General features: G+C 39.1%; 1 protein-coding gene across 1 annotated transcript in view; it reads left to right on the forward strand.

Moving 5' to 3' along the window:
• Positions 1–21,737, forward strand: part of Epdr1 (ependymin related 1) — a 30,519-nt gene that overhangs the window by 6,978 nt on the left and 1,804 nt on the right. The window contains exon 2 of the mRNA XM_075970137.1: positions 20,561–20,769. Coding sequence (XP_075826252.1) covers positions 20,561–20,769 — 209 coding nt within the window. The remainder of the gene's footprint in view (positions 1–20,560; positions 20,770–21,737) is intronic.

Genomic DNA, 21,737 nt, shown 5'->3' on the forward strand with positions numbered 1-21,737 from the left:
ATTCAGTCAATATGTGATCTTTATGTGGGGGATAGCAAAGTAGACAGAAACGAACCCTGCATGGTCTCGATAACACACTGTATCTTGCAAACAGTGGTTTCGGTGTTGGGGTTAATAAAGCTGCGCACATGGAGGCCAGAGAGGCATTGGATGAACTTGCATGGATATATTGTTCTAATAGACTCCTCAGGAACTGATCTAACATATGCCATCAGAAATTTTTATTTATTTATAAGTGATGATGTGCATGTCACAGATGGAGTATCAAATGGATTCTCATTCAAGTTGTGATTGATTCGTATCTGTCTTGGTTGTTCCCAGAGAAGAGAATAGCATTTATCATCTCTGTTGTAAAATCAAACTAACTGGATATATTAGAAACTGTAGGGAAATGATGTTAGACAGCCATGAGGTATAAATCATTTAATTTCAATAATGGTTAGTTTCTAAGTATTTTTCTTTAGGAGACACAGGATTGCTGCTATCATGAGAACATATTGGTGTGTCTGTTACATTGAGCTGATTGCTCCTACCATGTTTTGGCACACTGGGCACAGATTCTAAAGATTTTCTCACCCTGCCCTTTAATGTAAATTTAAACTTCTATCTCTCCTTCTTCTTTTCTTTTAAGCTTGAACAAAAGAAAAAGTAGCCATCAGTGCTTCGACTCTGAGCTCAGAAGCCACTTCTCTTCCCTGCTAAACGGTCTCACAAGAAAGCTTCAAAATCAATTCTCGTATGAATTGAAGATGATGATTATTTCCCAAGCACATTATCTCATTTTATTTTGAAATTATCTCCTACTTATACATATTGTATAAAGTTTTTCTCTTATTGTGGAGTTCATGGGCAATCAGATATGCTCATGATCTTCAGATACTCCATTGTGTGTTTCCTACAATCAAGGACTTTCCCTATTCCTTCAATACAGCCATAAATCAGACCATCAACACTGGTTCATTTTTACCATCTGAAACCCAGGTATCTTCAGGTTTTGTTGGCTAACTTTTATGTGATGTTTACAGCAAAAAGAATATAGTTTAAGTATGATATTGAGGTACAGAATCTTTGATTTCTTTCTGTCTAGAACAATTCCTCAGGTCTTTCTCGAAAGCTGCTATGTTTAAAGATTACTGTCCTGGTGTTTTGTTCACTGTTCCTCTGTTGCCTCGTAGTCACGTTCACGTTACTCAGTATGAGGTGTCTCAAAACTATTTATATTGTACCTGTATGATTACTATAGTCATATAATGTTGTCTGTCACATTCCTTCATATAAAGTGACCTCTTTTTCTTTATAATTAACAAGTAACTTTATGGGAAGATATTCTTGCATCCTTTTCATTCCAATTCTTCATCAAACTATAAACTTAGTATTTGTTTCAGTAAGACTCAAGGATATCGTTGTATTCCCTGTTTGTTTTTCTTTCCCAGTTTGCCAGAGGAACCTCTTCCAGTTGGCTTTGATATTCTTTAGAACATTTCTTATTCTTTTGAGGCACAGTTAGATATTCCGCAGCCATCTGTATTTCCTCTGGAATAAACTTTTCTCAAGTTTATTTTCTCAAGTTTAGTTGTGCTTGTTGCTCTCAGGTAGCACTGTTACCAGTCTGACCCTGTGGAAAGGACAAAGGATCTTAACACAATCACACATACATGCACACCTCACATATGCACACACATGCACAGGCATACTCTCATGCACTCTTCCACAGATTTGCACACATTTCAATCTTTTGCTCAATTTTTTATCTTTATCCATGAAGGTATGCCAATGGCTCCTTTCCATTTCCAGTTCCACACCACATAGTGCATTCTCCTCTTGGCCTTGTCAAGTTTGTGGTTCCCTGCTCACTTATTAAATGAAGAAGACTTCATCCTCAGATGCACTGAAGACCAATTATGCAGCTGGGGTGTTCCCGACCCACAGTGAGGCTCAGTCCCCTAGAGAAGCCTTGCAGAAATCTACTCCTAGGCCTCCTCTGTAAAGGCATTGGTTTGTATTGTCCAAGCAGAGGAAGAAGAGAAGTTACATTTTCCCTGGATATTTGGTTTCTCTTGAATTTATGAACCTGGAATCGTTGCAAGCCCACAGAGAGTGTCTGTAAGTCTTAGGGAGGTAGACTGGCATAAGCCCTGTTCTGCATGTATTGAACTTTATTTTAAGAAGTCACAACTTGGCTTTAAGGCTTGAGCCTGAGTCCTCCCTGGATCTGTGCTCCATCTCTTCATCTCCGATGAACAGAGATAGTGTTTTGTTTTATTGACTCAGGAAAATTGACTGTAGCATCTGGAGCCTCACAGGATAAACCATGTTGAATTGCAATGTTAATGTTTTCTCAAAAAATATACTTTCTTGGAAGAAGTGGAGTTTTCTTCAAGAGAGTATAGAGTCCTTGGAGTTCAAGGATGGGGAAATAGAAATGGGCAATGAGAAAAAGGAATAGCCAAGTAAAGTCAAAAAGAGTCAGGACTCACTTATGAATGGGAATCAGAGGCAATCACCATACTGTTCTGAAAATGTCTTTCCAACAACCTTGAGCTATTTCTTCATAGTTCTAACCTTAAAGAAGGTGGTCAAAAACCACATGCCCAAAGATCTGAAAATATGTTAATTATCAGTTTATTCTTCCTGGAAAAAAATGTGATAGTCTTATATTTCCTGATCCCAGTAAAAACTCCTGTTTCCTCCCTTCACAATTTTTATTTTATCCATCTTTTTTAAAATATTTATTTATTTATTTATTTATTTATTTATTTATTTATTTATTTATTATGCATACAACATTCTGTCTGTGTGTATGCCTGAAGGCCAGAAGAGGGCACCAGACCCCATTACAGATGGTTGTGAGCCACCATGTAATTGCTGGGAATTGAACTCAGGACCTTTGGGAGAGCAGGCAATGCTCTTAACCTCTGAGCCATCTCTTCAGTCCCATATTTTATCCATCTTTAAGGGAAAAAAATCTCTTGAAGAATAACAGTTGAAAACTCATTTGCCCCTTCTCTTTAAAGCATTGCTTACACTAATTCCAATCTCTGTCCTGCAAGGCTCTCTCAAACACTTTCAAACCAAACTGTTGTCACACAGCTCCATGGAGAATGTTCTGGGCAGGACGAGGAGCTCCAAATCCCTCTTGGCTCCTCTTTCATCCTCCCTGATTCTCCTTCTCAGTACCTACCCTCCACCTAGATGTACCTCTTCTACTTGGCTTTCAACACACTGCCTTCTTAGTGTGGCACCGTGGCCAGGTTTTATGTAAGTGCTGAGATCCAAATCGAGGTCCTCATACACACAGAGTAAATACTTTTCCGCTCCAGCTGTCTCCCTAGACCCTGCCTCCTCCTCTGCCTCATTCCATGCCCTTAGTCTGCTTTGCTCTTCTTGCTGTCTGCACTGTTAGTGATGGAAGGCTGGGCATCCCATCCCTTTACTTTTTGTCTAGACCCTCTGTCTTGGTGATGTCATGTAAGCCATGGTCTTAAATGTCACTTCTTCATGAGAGTTGCCCATCATGTTTTTACTTCCTGTTCAGAAATCTACATCTCCAGTCATAGATCTAATTGCCTAGTTGATGTCTTCTACTGGAATGTATGGTCATTCTGAACTCAACATCTCTAAAATGAGTGTTTCCTCTGCATATAATCAAACTAACCAAAACCAAATCCAAACCAAAGAAACAAACACATATAAACTAAAGGTCCTCCTTTATCTTAGGTTCAGCATCTGTGGTTGGTCAGCATAAACCCATGACGTCACCCTTCTCTTCTCTCATGTACACTTGCCAAAGGAACATGATGTAAATAATTTTTTTTTTTAGTTTTTATTTTTATTTTATTTTTTTTTGAGGCAGGGTTTCTCTGTAGCTTTGAAACCAGTCCTAGAACTAGCTCTTGTAGACCAGGCTGTCCTTGAACACACAGAGATCTACCTGCCTCTGCGTCCTAAGTGTTGGGATTAAAGATGTGTGCCACTACTGCTTGGCTAATTTTTTTTCTTGTTTTTTTAAGACACAGTTTCTCTGTATAACAGCCCTAGCTTTCCTGGAACTTGCTCTGTAGACTAGGCCTCAAACTCATAAAGATCCACCTATCTGTGCCTCCCAAGTGCTGGGATTAAAGGAATGCACCACCACTGCCTGGTTCCAACTGATTATAATTTCAAAAGATACCCAGAATCTGATCACACCTTCTCTATTTTCCTAGTCTCAACCATCACTGTCTCTTACCTGATTTTGTGTCCTCCCGTTATACCCATACTTTTGCTCTGGCCTCCTTTAGTCTGTTTTCCAGCATGGTAACCTAAGTGATTGTGTTCAAATAAATGCTGTGTCATGCAACTCCATCTGCCTTATCTTCAATGCCCCTATTCACAGATGTCCATGTGGGATCTGCTCCCTGGCCCCTCCACAGCCTATCTCTTTGCTTTCATCGCCAGCCCATGGCCTCAGTGTGCTAATCAGTTTGGAACTTGTATTGGCCATTCCCACTTCCCTAGAAAGTCTTTTCCCTCCAGAACCACTCCACTCTCAAATGCTTCCCCGCTCAGCATCCTCATATATCCACCTCACTGCTTTAAACAGTCAAGGTATTGTTTGTTATTTTTTTTATTTATTTAAATACAATTTATTTTATTGAAATAAAATGATAAATTTTACTTAAAATGATAAAAATACTATGATTTTTGGAAGATTAAGAATGTGTTGTGTGTGCTGGGGCAGAGGAGCTGTGACTACAGTAGACTAGGTGCCATGCCTCAACTCTGACGTCCGTTATTAATAATAGTTCATCTGAGAACGGCCTTTGTCAGCTGGGTCCTGAAGGAGCAGCAGGAAGGAGGGAGACAGAGGAGGGGCGAGGGAGGATCAGAGGCTGTCCACAGCCTGGTGTGTGTTTGTGGGAGCACAGCAATGAAAAAGTTGTGAATACAGTACTTAAAGACTCTGACATTCAGAAATCAAAAAGTGTTTTGTACTGTCAAAAATATTAAAGCACATGGGAGGAGCTAGATCTAATTGTTTTTCCTGCTCCAGTGTGGTTCAAGATCCCTAAACATGCCAGTGACAGACCCTGAGATGTTTGTTATTTTTGTTGTTCTTGCATCAGCCTTGTCTCAGCCAAAGGTCAGGGATTTCTGCATGGTCTGGCTCTCACTTCAGCATCTTAAGTAGAACCGGACTAAGATCGTTTGAACCAGTCAGTAAGGAAGTGAGTGCTAGTGACGTTATATCCTCATGCTAGAAGAAAACAGACAAACAGAAAGACAATAATGAAAAGTGTCCAAAATTTCACACATAGCACATTTACTACCATGCCCCCTGAACTACATGAGGAGATTTTTACAATGCATACTGAATGCATCCCATTTCCAGTCGTCATTGGCTGCTTTTCAGATGTGATACATGTGCACGCTCACCCAAGCTTACTAGTCCAATTATGTCGTCTTAGAGGTCCTGGCTCCTTTGTTTCAGAATTCAGCCCACCATAGCCTTACAGAGACCTTCTGTAACCACCCAGCACAACTCTCCCCACGAGGCCCTCTCCATCATGTGCTTCTTTCCTCAGGCTACTGTTATGGTCTGTCATTGTCAGTTAAGTGGCCTGGCCTTCATGATAACTCTATTTTCCGAAGTGAGAGAATCTGTGTTTACTATGATATACTATTGGATCCCGGAATTAAGAAGTTCTAGGCAAACAGTAAGTTTCAATAAATATTTGTCAAGTGCAAATGTGATAATAAATACAAACATGATATATATTGTTTGATGACTTTTTGATGTGGGATTCCCCCTCTGTATGCTGTGAATACCATTGGTTAATAAAGAAATTGTCTTGGGCCCACTCAGAGAATAGAGGTAGGCAGGGAAAACTAAACGGAATGCTTGGAGACAGAGGGAGGAATGAGAGAGAAGCCATGTAGCCTTGCCAGAGACTGATGCTGGAACTGTAGCTGGTAAGCCACAGCCACGTGGCGACACACAGATTAATGGAGATGGGTTAAATTAATATGTAAGAGTTAGCCAATAATAAGCTAGAGGTAATGGGCCAAGCAGTGCTTTAAATAATATAGTTTCTGTGTGATTATTTTGGGGCTAAGCAGCTGGGAACTAACTAGCGGCCCCCTCACAATGACTTTTGTATTATTGGCATTATATGCATATTCATGACAGCAAAATCTAGACAACAGTGAAAGCAAATGAAAGGAGGCTCACTCATCCATAGTACTTCAACCAGAATTCATAGCCCTGACACATGTGTTTGCCAGTGATTTTTCTATTCCTGTGTTTACATTTTAAAAGTGAAAATGTAGGGCTAAGGTCTAGTTCAGTTTAGAAAACCTATATTACACGTATTCAATCCCCAGCTTTGTTACAAAAATGTAAAACGGAAGTATACAATGCAGTTTTTAAATTTAAAAAGTTACTGCTCATGTTTATCATGCTACCAAATGATAATCAACCACTAGCTAAAGACAGAACATAATTTATTCAGCTCATTGTAGGACCACAACATTTCCATATTCTCTGTTTTTAACTATTATAATTGACAGTAAAATATGTAACCTTATATTTCATGCAATGTATATTAAATATTTTAAATTTTATATTAAGAAGTTCCTATTTATGAAAATAATAGAAATGAACTTGCACATTTTTAGAGTTTTCAACAAGATTTTCAGGAAAGTTACTCCCGCCGGAAGAATATGAGCAGCCAACTTGTCACATTATATCTCTAAGTAAATTAATTAAGTGTAGTGCTTTGTAATACTATAAAGAAGAAATAGATGGGTGATGTCACACTTTTGTGATGTGATGGTGTCTAGGGAGAGTAGGGTCGTAACTCACTATTGACTCTGGCAGGCTGCTGGTTTAACAAGGACATTGGTCATTTCAGTGAGTAATTCACTGATCTTATAAAGAAAAGTATTCTAATCTGTGGATAAAACATGGCCAACTTAGTGATTCGTATAACAGATCGCCTAACATGACATCACCTTCATTTTCCTGAAGTGACTTTGCATGGATGTGCCCGAACTTGCACATACTTGTAGGGCTGGTTGTGATCTGTGTGGACTCCACAGCATCTGAACCATTCACTTCATGTCTTGATGAGATGCCTCTTGGATCTCCTGGAATCTCCAGTATTATTGCCTGGAGTGCCTAAACAAGATGCTGATCAATCATGGTGTTCAGGTGGAGAAAGGCAAATTTGCCTTCTGAGGAAGAATTGGGCCTCACTAGCGCTATCCGTCCTGGTGGAAGTGTGGAGTCCAGCGTGAGAAGAGGGGAGTTCTATTTCAGAAGAAAGATCACAGTGAACCAGGAATGATCTTACAGACTCACATCCTTGGGATCAAAGAGTTCCGAAGAAAGAACCTACCCCCAACCTTAACATGCATAGAGATGCCCTGTTAGGTGCTGGGCTCTCCTAAGCTGTATATTTGGTGGTCATGGGAGCTCTTCCATTTCAGAACCATGTCATCCATCTGTTCACTCTGTCACACACTCTATGATTATGCATAGTGATGCTTCTGCCTGCTTCAGGTCTGGTCTGTGGACTCTTGAGGTCCCAGAGAATCCATCATTATGAGATCTTAACTCTCCTTCAGGAGTTTGAAATGGAAGTTTGGGGTCCTGCCTTCCTAACATCGGAACGGTTCCTATTGCACAAGGCAGGCATTTAGTTAAGTCCCACTTAGTGTGTTGAAAAGAATTTAAAGTGCTTTGGTACTTTGTTGTCTTTCCTCTTTCACCATCACGAATCCAGCTTTGGAAAGGTCAGCCAGCTCCTTCACTCAGCATAGCACAGAGGTATTTTTGTAGTGTTATGAGTGCTCTCGGGTCTAAGGAGCTTGCTTGGTCACGTTGTCTTCTGGAGAAGCATGAACCATGTTACTTCTCTGTTGTTCACTGAAATGTCTTCCATCTCTGTTTCCCCTGGATCTGAACTCTGCTTTGATTCATGTTTCAGTCAGCTAAAGAATTTACTGTTACTTTTTTCATAGAGAGAGCTGTGGTTGTTTTCTTACGTCCGAGATTGCCAATGTCTGAGAGTATTTATTTGTTGCTGTTGCGTACTGGTAGTGTTATAGGTACATAAAAGTCAGAGGGTAAAAGTCTTTTTTTTTTTGTTGTTTAAATATTTTTATGGCATCCACAGCTCTAGAACCAAAGTCTTACAAACAACTAACTTTAGTTTAGTTTTTTGGTGTGTATGTGAATGTGTGTGCTCTGAGAGGCTAAGTAGATGTCAACACTGGGGTTCTTCCTCGATCTCTCTCCTTCCTTCCTTCCTTCCTTCCTTCCTTCCTTCCTTCCTTCCTTCCTTCCTTTCTTCTTTCCTTCCTTCCTTCTTTCCTTCCTTTCTATTTTTGAAAGAATATCTATATGCCATTGTACCTGGATCTCACCAATTTGCCTAGATTACCTACCCAGACAGTTTCAACAGGATCCTCCTGTCTATGTTCCCCATCATTGAGATTACAAACACTCTGTTGGGCTCAGCTCTTTAGGGCAGGTGCTGGGAATTAAACCCAGGTCCTCGTTCTTGTACAGCAAACATTTCACCACCTGAGCCATCTCTCCAGCCCCGAGTTTAGTTTTTCTCTGGCCCAGATTTTGAAGCTTTTCCCCCACCTTATTCTTGAATTTGATGTCTGGGTTATGTCTACCACTATAAAAAATTTAAATCTCATTTCTCTTCCAAATTAATTTTTTTTCAGTTTTCTGGATTGACCCTAAGGGCTTGAGTAAGCCAGGCAACTGTTCTACCTTTGAGCTATCCCCCCGTCTCTGTATCTTCTATTTCTAGACGTTTAATCTCATTTCCTTGTTCTTTGAATAGTCTCTTTACTTATATTTTGGTTCTCTTGCATGCATTTTTAAAGTTTATTATTTTGTCTTTAACATTTTCATCCACTTATTCATTTTTAAATTTCTGTTATCTAAATAATCCCTTTCAAATCTTCTCCTCATCATCTTTTGCTTCCTCTTCCTCTTCTCTGGATTGGCTTACACTAACACCACTGCATTTTTATCTTGACTTTCTTTTTAAGTATTTCATTAAATGTTCTCTTAAAGTGTGTGAGTTTCTACTTCAGCCTGATGGGAAAGGATACTTACCTACTTAAAAGAGAAAGGGTGACTGCTAGCCCAGCCTCAAACTCCTTCCTACCCCCCACCCCATATCATATAACTATAGAAAACACCATGCCTCATGGCAACATGGGCTCTCAATAATAATGAGGTCCATTCCTTTGAGTATCTGTAACTAGCTTGAACTGTTGCCTCAAGGAAAAAATGCTTTGTCTCCCATCAGATGAAAGAATATTTGTACATGTTGCCAGTATCCATCAAGCTAAAATTTTGGAAAAGAAAGCACTTCAATTTCTTGAGCTGTTTTTTTTTCCTCTTTTGAACTAGTGTCCAAGCACTGAAGGTCTGTCACCTGTGACTTCTTACATTACACACATAAATTACACTTTCATTTAACTTTAGCTCAGACTGCATTCTTAAGTAATCTAGTTTTCTTTTAGTCGTATATGATTGGCAGAAAGTCCACAGTGAATTTTGCAAGTGTTTTTCTCTTTTGTGTCTAGTAATTACTGTAGGGTGTAACTCACACTTCGTGTATGCCAGAATACAAGTGGCTGTGGCTCAGATTTTCCTCCTGAGAGTCAGAAGATTACTAATCTATTATATTGCAGGTTAAACAATCCAAGATTTGACCAATATCTTCCATAAAAGCCAAAGATCTTTTGTAATCAAAATATAATATCAGTGCACTCCCTTGTCTGTAATTTAGTGTGTCTGAGATGGTCACATACTTCTGAGTAGATGAGGAATCACTGCTTTCATTGTGGAGACTAGAATAGGACATAGCATTAGGGAATGGGAATAAATTTGACAGATGAGCAGACTTTTGAGTCTAATCCTGACTCTGGTATTCACTACTAAGTTTTAATGTAAAATGCACACTTTAAATTGTATTTATTTACTTATTTATTATTTAATTTTCTCATATAATACATCCTGACTACAGCCTTCCCTCCTCTCAGCCCCCTCTGACCTTGCCTCTCCCCAAGATCCACAACTCCCTCATTTCCCTTCACAAAGGAGCAGACCTGCCAGTGATAACAACCAACCTTGGCATAACAAGATACAATAAGAATAGGCACAGACCCTCATATTAAGGCTCAATGAGGCAACCCCGGAGGAGGAAAAAGGTTCCACAAATAGGCAAAAAAGTCAGAGATACTACCACTCCCATTGTTAGGAGTCCAGCTAAAAACCCCAAGCTAAACCACAATATTTATGCAGAGGACCTTGTAATGAGTCTTTTTCTGCCCTGTCATTCAGCTCCCAAATAATGACATGGAGACATTTTATTAATTAAGAAATCTTAGCCCATAGCTTGGGTTTGTTCCTAACTAGCTCTTATAACTTAAATTAACCCATTTCTATTAATTTACATTTTACCCTGTAACTTGTTATCCATCTTTCATTGGGTATGTCCAACTTCTCTGTTTCATTGGTGTCTCCCCTGCATCTCTCTTATCTCCTCCTACTTACTTTCTCTGCCCAGAAGTCCCACCTATACCTCCTTCCTAACTGTTGGCTGTTTAAGCTCTTTATTAAATCAATCACAGCAATAGATCTTCACACAGTGTATAATTATTCCACAACATTTCCTCCTTTGTGTCTAAATAAAAAGGAAAGGTTTTAACTCTAACATCATAAAGCTATATACAATAAGAGCAAATGTCAGGTGAAAATTATACCCACAATGCCTAGTCCATGTGTATTTGGCACATTCAGAGAATATATCTGATCTATCCTATCTTAATGAGTACAAAGTTTTATACCTAAACCATTTTTAGCATAACTTGTATTACCATTCTAAAAGTATCTCTTTGGACCTAAAAACATCTTCTTAGATAAACACCTTAAACTTTTACATTTTTCAATCTTATAAACTTTACATCTCTTATGTAAGTTTTTTTTTTAAATTTCATAACAAGGAAAACTGTAACTATAACTATCTCATTTTCAACTCCATCAGAGATCTGAGAAGGATATAATATTACCTGAGTAAACAGGAAGTGCAGAGCAAACAACTTTCAAAATTATAGAAGCAACAGAGACATCTGGCTACCTGAACAATCGCCTAGGGTTCCTCTGTAACATTGAGGAATTAATCTTTGACTTATGGGCCTAGAATACCTGATAGACTTTTCTGTAAAGCAGGAATTTTGAAGGACTGTCCTCCCCTTTCTTGGCAAAGTTTGACAGTTGCCTTCTTTGTGTCCTTCTTTTCCAGATTGCAGGTATACTGTCAATAGTTGAGCAAGGGTGGTTTCTTGCCCAGTGGCTAACTTTGCCATAATAAAGAAGACTCCATATGGATATTCTGTGATTTCCATCATCCTTCTTAAAATAAATTAGTGCTGTGAGAAGCAGACATATCTCACTGTCATCAAAAGTTTTATGTTATTTAAGCATTTTAAATGTCATATTCTATGGGTCTTTGAAAGATTTGGAGACTATCATCCATTTAAAGCATATCTCTGTTTGACCTTAAAAACATACCTAGCATGACCATAAGTTTGATTATTATAGATGACTAACTACTTATCTCTATTTCTTAATTATCTTAAATAGTTTGTAATAATAACTTTCAAGGACTAGAAATTTGCATTGTTAAATAAGCTGCATAGGTATAATACCTTAAACAAAAAATAGAAAGAAACATACATGCAATATAACAAAAACAACGTTAAATTTGTATCAGTAAACAAAAATATCTTAAATAAGAGTAGAAAACAATATAGAGTATGTTCAAATAAAAATTACCTTAAATTCGTATCAGTTTTCTCAAAATTCTGCATCCAGAACAACTTCAAAGTTACTACAAAAATCCATTCCAATGTAAAATATTTGAGACTAGTAGTTGTTCAAAAGTAGACAAAATGATCCGTCCTTTTATCCTACCATTTCTATACTATATCCACCCTTTTTGTCCTCCAGAAAGAGGTCCCTGAATCTAATCTCCATTTTTCAGCTTTTTTTTTTCTTGCCAGAACTGAAAACAACTTGTAACGAACCTCTCTAAACAATGATAAACCATAAACCACCCCACCTCTTGGGAATGAGGACATCATGTTCTCCAGACTGCTTCCTATTGTGTGGCAGCATCATCACCTTTAGGGGACCCTGAGAAAATTGAGATAATGGTTAAGTACTGGAAGAGGTAGCTTTATTATTTTTTGTTTGGTCTACGTGTGATGAGAACATGGAGAGCTTATCTGGAGTCTTGGCTGAATAGTCTGTGAGGCTGGACCATCTCAGCTAGCAGCTCTGAAGTTGTTCTGGATGCAGAATTTTGAGGAAACTGCAACAGAAGCATTCTGAGGCTGAATCACCTGAGCTATTTGTCTTTATTGGTGTCTAGTTCTCTTTTTTTTGAAAACAAATAAAAATTTAAAGGCCCAGTTATTGGCTGTACAACTCTTTATTAAAACAACCACAGCTATATATCTTCACACAGTGTGAAAATATCCACAACAGGACCTAGTGCAGACCCATTCGGGCTCTGTGGTTGTTACTTTAGTCTCGGCGACCCTATGAACCCTCCTTAGTTGACTCGATGGGCCATCTTCTTGTAAAACCTCTGACTTCTATAATCTATCCTCTCCATCTTCTGTAAGGATCCGTTCATGTCACCGAATGTTTGACTGTGGATCCAGAGAAGTTAGATGAAGAGAAGAGGTTTAGGTAGGCTGTATATATCTTCCCGGGGAGGGGAAACAAAATAGGTTTTGTAGATGGACTTGGGACAGGGGACATGAGAACAGGAAGTATCCGGTAGGGGAGGGAAGTATGAGCAAGATAGTACAGGGAGAGTTAAATGAAATAGGTGGGCATTTAGGAGGCAATGTGGAAACCTAGTGCAGTGAAAGCATCCTAGGACTTAGGAGATTGACACTAGCAAGGACTCCTACTAATAGAGAAAAAGGAACCTGAACCAGCCTTCTGTGACCAGGCTAGACTTCCAGTGACAGTACTGGAACACTAACCCAGCCACAAAAGCTGTGACCCACAACCTGCTCTGCCTGATAGATGTGCTGGTGACTCAGACCTGGTGGGAGTGCCCAACTGATCTCACCTGAGGCCCACACCACAAGAAGGAGCCCATGCCGACACTACCTAAATGACCAGGATCCAGAGGCGGGATGACTCAGATACCTAAGGTAGAACTAAACACACTCACAAAAACGTCAGTGAAATGATTCCTAATGATATTCTGCTACATTCATAGCATCAGTGCCTAACCCAGTCATCGTCAGAGAGGCTTCCTCCAGCAGCTGATGGGAGCAGATACAGAAATACACATATTTTAATACATTTATAAAGATAAAATTGCTAGTGACAGTCAGCCAGCTGAATCTGTCAATCTGTAGGCTCCACCTCAGGCCATTTCCCTTTCTCCTGAGTACCCCAATTCAAGCCAGAGGATGCTTTCCTCTTTATCTCTTCAAGTAGTAGCTAGTTATGCCAACTCACTCTCAGGCTAGACTTCAATGTTTTAGATTCTAAGATTAGCCAAGTACTTGAACCTTGCTCATTCTACAAGGTAAGACTCTCATGCAGCTTTCAAAAGGGTCCATACACAGTGTTTGTGATGTAGGGTTATTAACTGCCCCAATAGTGATGATCGACTGGTGTCAGAAAAGCTGACACCAGGAGAGATTTGCAGTTAAGAACCCATGGTTGTGACACATGTTCCTAAGTTTCACGTAAAAACTTCTTCTAAACCCTAAGCTTTCCTGTCTGTTGTTATGCCCTTTCCAGAATGTTGTCTCAGAGTTGCCAGCTGGCACACTGACTTACAAGCCCCATGTCTGTATCCAACTACATTCAAAGACAAGAAGTACATAAAGTAGAATTTGACAGGCACTCTCTTTTTTTCTGAGAGAAAGAGTCAGTATTTCTTTCTTTATAGGTTTTCCCAAAGGTCTTCGGCCAGAGCCCAAAAGGCAACAAAGAATAAATTATACAATTCCCTCTGCTTCCAGTTTGAGAAAAGATGAGAGGAAGGAGCAGAAATGCCGGTTGTACCTCTTATGAAGATATATGCCAAAGCAGTCAGGAATTTTTCCTCCAGCCCTCAATCCCACCCACACCAATTAACCCCCTTTGCCACATTGTAAATGATTTACCTGTACATGTTAGAAGAATGATTTCTTCGTTAGATGTTAGCTAGTGACAGTATACACAAATCTCATATTTTTTTCCACAGAGCAATGATGACCGACACTTGTACAACCATTGAATGTTCATTTTTCCATAATCTTCATTAAAGCACGTTGAGATTCAAATTTTTGGAACACTCAGATACTAGAAATGACGAAGCTAAAATTGTAACCAGACAACCAAGGGTTAGTAAATGGTGTTTCTTGGCTCCATGCCTAAGCTTTCTGCAAGGCCTTTCACTTTGTTCAAAAGCTTTACACCAAAGGAAAACATTAGCGAGTTTTCTCTCTCCTCATGATAGGATAACCTTCTAAGACACACTTGGGTGCAGAGACATGTGTAAGCCTCTACATCCAATTCAAAACTCTAAGACCCATTTGGGAGAAGCAGTAACATTTTATAAAAGGAGATGTTCTTATGATCTAGCGATCTTTCTGTATTCCCATTAGAGGTATTTAAAACAAGAAGATAAAACAAATTATAATCGCCAAAGTGTAGTTAGCACTATTGATATCAAGAGAACTATGGGAATCATTTAAATGACAGTGAATTAAGAACCAGTTCATGGATTATATTCAAGATAAATGGGAATCTATTAAAAGTATTACAATTTCCCTTAATATAGATATAGATAGATAGTATTACTGTTGATCAAAATTCCTAACTAGCTAATAGAGTCCCATAGTACATTAAAAATATAACATAATCAAGAGACATTTATCAGAGGGATGCAATAATAGTTTCTTTTTTGAAGAAAACACATTTAAGACAAGGTACACATAAAAATATTCCTAGTCTGATGGAAAAGCAACTGATCAAATTCAATAAACATGATTGGTAGAAAGTATTTTGTAGGAAATAATGACAGTTTCTTATCATGACAAATAAAACCCATGTATTTTAGTATTGGGATCGTAGTCTTTCTCCCACTTAGCTAAGGACAAGGAAGGACACCCATCACTTCTACTTTTCTTAATAATGTTGGTTTTATAGATAGCATAGCCAGAGAAAAATGTTTAGAGGATGAGAATTAGGAAAGAGAAATGAAGAGACATATTTATCAAGGAAATTCTTGTAGTCAGCTTTCAAAATAAAAATCAAAACTGAATTTAAACAATAAGAGAATTCAGTAAGATGGTTGAGTATAGATTTAACAATAAAAACCTGTAATCTAGCTGGATGGTGGTTGCCCATGCCTTTAATCTCCTGCACTCAGGAGGCAGAGTCAGGTGGATCTCTGTGAGTTCGAGGCCAGCCTGGTCTACAAAGCAAGTTTTAGGATAGCCAGAGCTGATACGCAGAGAAACCCTATCTCAAACAAAAAACCTGTAATGTATGTATGTATGTATGTGTGTGTATATATAACATACAATGGCATGTTATAAACTAACAGGCAAGGGAAAGTTCCACTTATTCTAGCAACAGATAAAAAGGAATTAAAGGAAAAATGAATGACTTGTTAGGGAAAAATTTTTTAATTACTAAATCATAAATATCAAAAGTGGGCATATGTACTTGGAAAGGCTATGATAAATTTACATGGTAAGGTATTATTCTTTTAACAACAATCTGTATGTTTAAGTCAAACAAGACAGAAATGCCAGCAGCTGAGGGTTGGTTGATTCGAGCTAAACAGTTCATTCTCACCTCGTTTGGAAAAGCGTTAGATCCACATAGCCATCAAAACTCTGACAAAGAGGAAAGCAATAGCTGATGCCTACTTTGAGTTTTCTAAATAAACCAATGTAGTTCTGGTGAACAGACATTCAATCCAGCAGGCTAGAAGGAAAAGACCTGAAGTAGATCCAGGTACAGCTGGAGACAGAGTCCATGTTGGTCCATCTCCCATCGCCAAGGAAAGATAGACTGTTCAACGATGCTGTTGGAGCAACTGTAACATAATAAGCTTAGTTTTTAGATATTACACCATATATAAGAATAAACTGCAATTTGGTTTAAAGTTATAAATATAAGGGAAAAAACCCAAAGAGCATGGAGTCATCCCTTCATAAACATGAGGTCAGGGATAGTTTTTTAGGAGTGAAAAGAATTCAGAAACAATAAAAAAAATCTTACTTAAATTGTAAAAATTCTTTCCATTGTAAAACTATAGCCAAGAATATCTATAATTTATGCATAAAAGTCAAAGTAATAAACAGACAGACAAATAGAAAACTGGAGATTAAAAAGTCCTCAAACTTGATAGCAGACTTGTTTTTCACAAGAAAACAAAGGGCGATGTTTTGACAGGTGTAAGTTTGTTCAGCTGCTCTGTATGAGTAAAAACCATCCCGCTCATCAGAAGGGCAGAGCCTGGGAAGATGAGAAGCTTGACTTCTGTGCTGTGTTGCCTTGATCCAGGTCTGAGCTCCTAGACTATGCACTGTGTAAGTTTTCTGAAGCGTTATCCTTTAGGTTTGTGTCATCTTTTGTAAGGACATTATATATTTTTAAGGTCTAAAAATTAGCCTTGGGATTCTGATTCCCTGACTTATCAGATGGGCACAAATACAAGCTTGGCGGCATCCTCTTTTGGCAGGACTGTAAAGAAAGCAGGCCCTCAGGAGAGAAATCTGGTAATGTTTAAAACAACCACTCATGGTCTTACCTTCTGACCCGGGTGTTCTGTTTCAGATGACGTTGCATCTCCCAAACAGCAGAGAGCCAAGTGGTGCTTTTGTCTGTGTAAGGATGGGAAAGAAACAGAAAATAAGATGGAAGCTGATGAAAAGTCTTATCCGTAGGGATGTGAAGGAGAGAGATTGAAATAGAAGAGAGATTTCCCTCAGAAGGCTTCTCTAGAGCAGTTTGAGTTTCAAAACATGACATTTTATCATGTTTAAATAATAAAATTAAACCAAAAGAGAAGAGTATAGAGTCCCTAAATTTTGAAGAAACTGAAACAAAGGAAGCTAATGATTATTAATCTGGGAGCATAATCACACAGGGAGTCAGCTTATTCTGCTTGAACATTTTAGCACAGTATCGATTTCAAGGCCCCCAAAATTCCAGTCTAAGGACAAAATTCCTTTGATGAAAATTCCAACTCTATTCCACATTTTTGTTTTTATAATAGTTTGATTATAGTATAAAGCACATACATCGATTTGCTACTAATTCTGAAAACATTTTTATTGAAAAAGATAAATGTAAAAGCAGTAATGAAAATTTACAATGTTAAGTTTCAACTGGAAATAGATATGTATTTATGATTTTGTCAGCATAAGAAGCTCTGATAGGTGAAAGGTCACCCAGCAATGATGTCTGTTGCCTCACGCTGATTTCTAGGTTGCTTCGCATCAAGTCTGACCAGAATTTTCACAGCGAGCCTGGGATACCTGCTACCTCAGAACGTCATCAAGCGTTCCAAGGTCAGCAGGGTCAGTGTGAGCAGACACTGCCTGGATGGACTTCTCAGTGACTGGGCAGGAGATGGTGCTTGATACACCTAACATACGGAGCCTTGAGAGTAATGTTATCCTGGAGGGATCAGACAGCATAGGCAACCGTCATTTATTCTGCCCTTGGTCTTACTATACCAACTTCTCATGAAATAACTGATCTGGGAAATGATTTGTACCTAAAATTTCTAGGTGAAGGCTACCAAGGTATTAAAGCAGCTAAAGGCATTTATTTACCACCAAACCTGATCACTTGCTTTTTCTCACTGGAAGCTTCTCACAGAGTGCCAACTCCAGCAAGTTGTCCTCTGACCTCAGTAAAAACATGGACTTGTACGTACAAACTACCTAGCTAGCCCTCCTTCTCCCTCCCTCCCTCCGTCTCTCTCTCTCCCTCCCTCTGTGTGTATATATGTGTCTCTCTCACACACATACATGCACACATGTATGCCGCACCTGAGCAATACATAAGATAAATACATCTAAAAATTGTTAAAGCACCTAATGGTTTAAAACCAACACCAGACAAGGACATTCTCAGCATCACAAAGTAAAATCCAACATTGGTAGCTAATTTCTCATGGAGACATCTGTGTGATCATCTATCTTGGTGATCAAAGTCGGCAAATGAACAGTGAGAAACTGAATCACTTATTTTCTGACATGTTAATAAGCACACGCCTCCCACTCACGTGTTCCTTCCTAACCTCTTGAGCCAAACTCTCATCAAGCCTTAGACATAATGTCATTTGTGGGGGTGACAGAAACTACAGGCACAAATTTGATGATGTCCAAAGAAGCTGTCCAGGAAATCCAGAAAAGATGCAGTAAGCCCTGGCATGGATGGCAAGGTCCCTATGGGAGAGGTGAATGCTAGGGGTTGATGGCAGTGGTCTTAAGAAGGCATCCCCATACACGCCATGATGAGTCCTTCAGGAGACAGTTATCACTGCTTGCACACTACAGGCCTCGCAGAACATAGAATGAGGCTAACAGTGGGGGGAAGCGATTCGGCTGTGTCTCTGAGGGTGCACAGCAGAGTGCTTCTTGGGTGGCCACCTGGTCGTTAAAAGCACCATAGATTATAATTGGCTTATAGACAGAGGTTCTTGTGTTTTGAGAGCATGGACTGTGCTCTCAAATCTGTTGTTGACATTTCTAAATGTAGTCAATGAATGTTTAGGTTCTGTTGTGTTGGAGACTTAACTGACTAGGAGATAGTATAGGCATTCCAACCCCACGCTGCAAAATGCTGACCATTCTATGTGGACCCTACATGCATATCAGAAGAGATTGGCTCCATTCAAAGCAATGTTTATGTGTGTGGTAAATGTGTAGTGGTTTTGTATATGTGTGTATGCATTTGTTAGTATAAGTGTATGCTTGTGAGCATGTGGGTGGGTGTGTTCATACATGTGGAGGCCAGAAGTAGACCCTGGGTACCTTTCTTTAGACACTCTTCACATTATTTTGAGACAGGTCTGTCACTGAACCTGAAATTCGTTGACTTGGTTGGCTGGTTGGCCAATTAGTTCAGAGACCCGACTCTTGTCTGCATCAACCAGTGCTGGAGTTGCAGGAATCCGTTTTCATGTCCAGTTTTATTTGGATGCTGGGGATCCAAACTCAAGTCCATGCTCATACCACAAGCTCTTTGACCACTGAGCCACCTCTCTAGCCCCACGTTAACTCCCTTTATAAATAGTATCTTACAAACGTATATTTTTTCTTTCCATAGCCCCTCCTACCTTTAAATGCATGTAATCTTTTCATTCATTGTTTGTTTTACCCTTGTAAGCCTGTTCATAACTTTTCTGGAATATATGTATCCTGACATAGGCAGGATATATGTAAATATATAATATGAGGTCATGATTGTATTTCTATACCACCTCATAGAAACTCCAAGTGTAATGCTAATAGTGATACTGTTTTGACAAAATAGGTATCATTATTGATAATGCCTTATTGCGAAGCAAATAATTTTATATACAGAATTTGCATAAAGAGCACGCATCCTAAATGAGCATGTTTTGTGGAGCCTAAGACTCATTCAGTAGAGATCATTAGTTGGCCACCTATTTTCCTTGTGGTGCTGGGATTGAACCCATGCCAGGAGGGTCCTCTGCTTACTTTTGAAATACATTTTCTAAGGTCGTGTTCTCAGTTCCCATTCTGCTCAAGCAGCACTAGTGTCCTGAGTTTTGAACTGACCATGGCCCAGAGGCTTTACAAAATACCAAGACTGCTTAGCTTTAAGAGATACAACACAGCATACCTAGAGACTTCTGGCTCAGGATACCTTCCTCTCGCCATGCACCTTTAGTGCATGAAGTCCCTAGAGGAGACAGAAAGCAGGGGAGCAAGCTTGCTTTATGAGTCCTTTACTCTGGAGATTCCTTGACCCCTGTCCTTACTGCCCCAGGCTCCTCAGGCTACACACAGGCCTTCTGTCAACAGAACAAATAACTGTGAAGGTTTTCCAGGCAGTGAGTGTAGGTGCTTGGTCTACATGTCTGTATCAAATCCTTGATTTAATGCTCCAGGATACCAACCAAAGGGAATTCATTCTTTGTCCAACTAAACAAATTATCATAAGCAGCTGTGAAACCCACATGTCTTCCTCATGTTGATAGCCTAAGCCTGAGGTTTAGCATGTAGTTGTTCACTGACAAGAAGTCACCTCATGAACTGTCAAGTTTAACTTCTAAATTTTATTTTATTTATTTTTTGCCACAGTTGGGTGTTTGATGCGAATAAAGTCAATAGAGAACAAATGATTTGCTATCATTTTAAAGTAATCTATATAATAATTTATATCAAAAGCGTTTGGGATCTGTGCTGATGAAAGTCGCGATGGTTTTAACATAAAAGCCCTTAACTGTTTTTCTTTGAATCCACATTTCAGATTGTTTGAATACATTTTGCTCTATAAGGATGGAGTGATGTTTCAGATTGAACAAGCCACCAAACAGTGTGCAAAGATCTCCTTGACAGAACCCTGGGACCCTCTCGACATTCCCCAGAATTCTACCTTTGAAGATCAGTACTCCATTGGGGGGCCACAGGAGCAGATCACAGTCCAGGAGTGGTCTGACAGAAAGACGGCCAGATCCTGTAAGGATGGAAGAATTCGTGTACTTCATTTTAGGGTGTATGTTGGGGGCATATTGTCTTCTTCTAAGTCCCTTCAGCAAGGTAGTTGTTAGGGAACTTGCATACTTAGATGAGTTTTAAAGCCCACGTAAGCCTACTTGTGTAGTTTGCAACTATGTGCAACTGCTTTCTTAGTGGGTTATTGGAACACCTCTATCTTCTAGTGTTACTTTCATGTCTCCTGCACTTTGAAATTTATGGCCTCACCCTTTGCTGTAGACTTTTCATGATCTCCATGAGGACTGTGACCTGAAAGGAATTCTTTCCAAGAATACCCCTGAATTAGATACCAACATTTCCTTCCCCACTATCCCTTCTTAAAGCTGCAGTGTCCAGACCTACTCCACTATTCTGAATACAAACAGGCCTGCTTTAAGACAAAGCGATTCCTTTTAATTCTGAAGTTGTTTTGAAACACAAAGAGTAGACATTCAGTCTGTGAGAAATAGTGTGGAATTTAACCAAAACATTAACCACATTGTCATATGGTCCAGAGCATCCAGCTCTGAAGATAGAGTCCAAAGAATGATTACAAAGACTCACAGAGTTATTTGTACAGCTCTGTTTACAGTGGGTTCATTCCTGGTATCCAACTGTTGGAAACAACCCAGATACCATCATCAGATAAGTGGATAACCAAAATGTGATGATGTCTTTGGTAGACTAGTGTTCATCCTTTGAAAAGAAGGGATATGACTTCTAGCATGTGTAATAAATTAATGAATTTTGAGGATATTATGTCAAGAGAAATAAGCCAGTCACAAATGATAAATACTGGGTACAAGAAGTACCTAAATCAGTATTAGTCAGTCAGTAGTATGCTGGTTGAAAGGGATTGGAGGACAGGAAGATGGGAAGCCATTGAACAAGTTTCAGTTTAGGAAAGTTGCAAAGTAAGTGGTGATAATTGTAAAACAATGTGAATGCAT

Source organism: Microtus pennsylvanicus, chromosome 4, assembly GCF_037038515.1.
Source record: "Microtus pennsylvanicus isolate mMicPen1 chromosome 4, mMicPen1.hap1, whole genome shotgun sequence".
NCBI lineage: Eukaryota > Metazoa > Chordata > Mammalia > Rodentia > Cricetidae > Microtus > Microtus pennsylvanicus.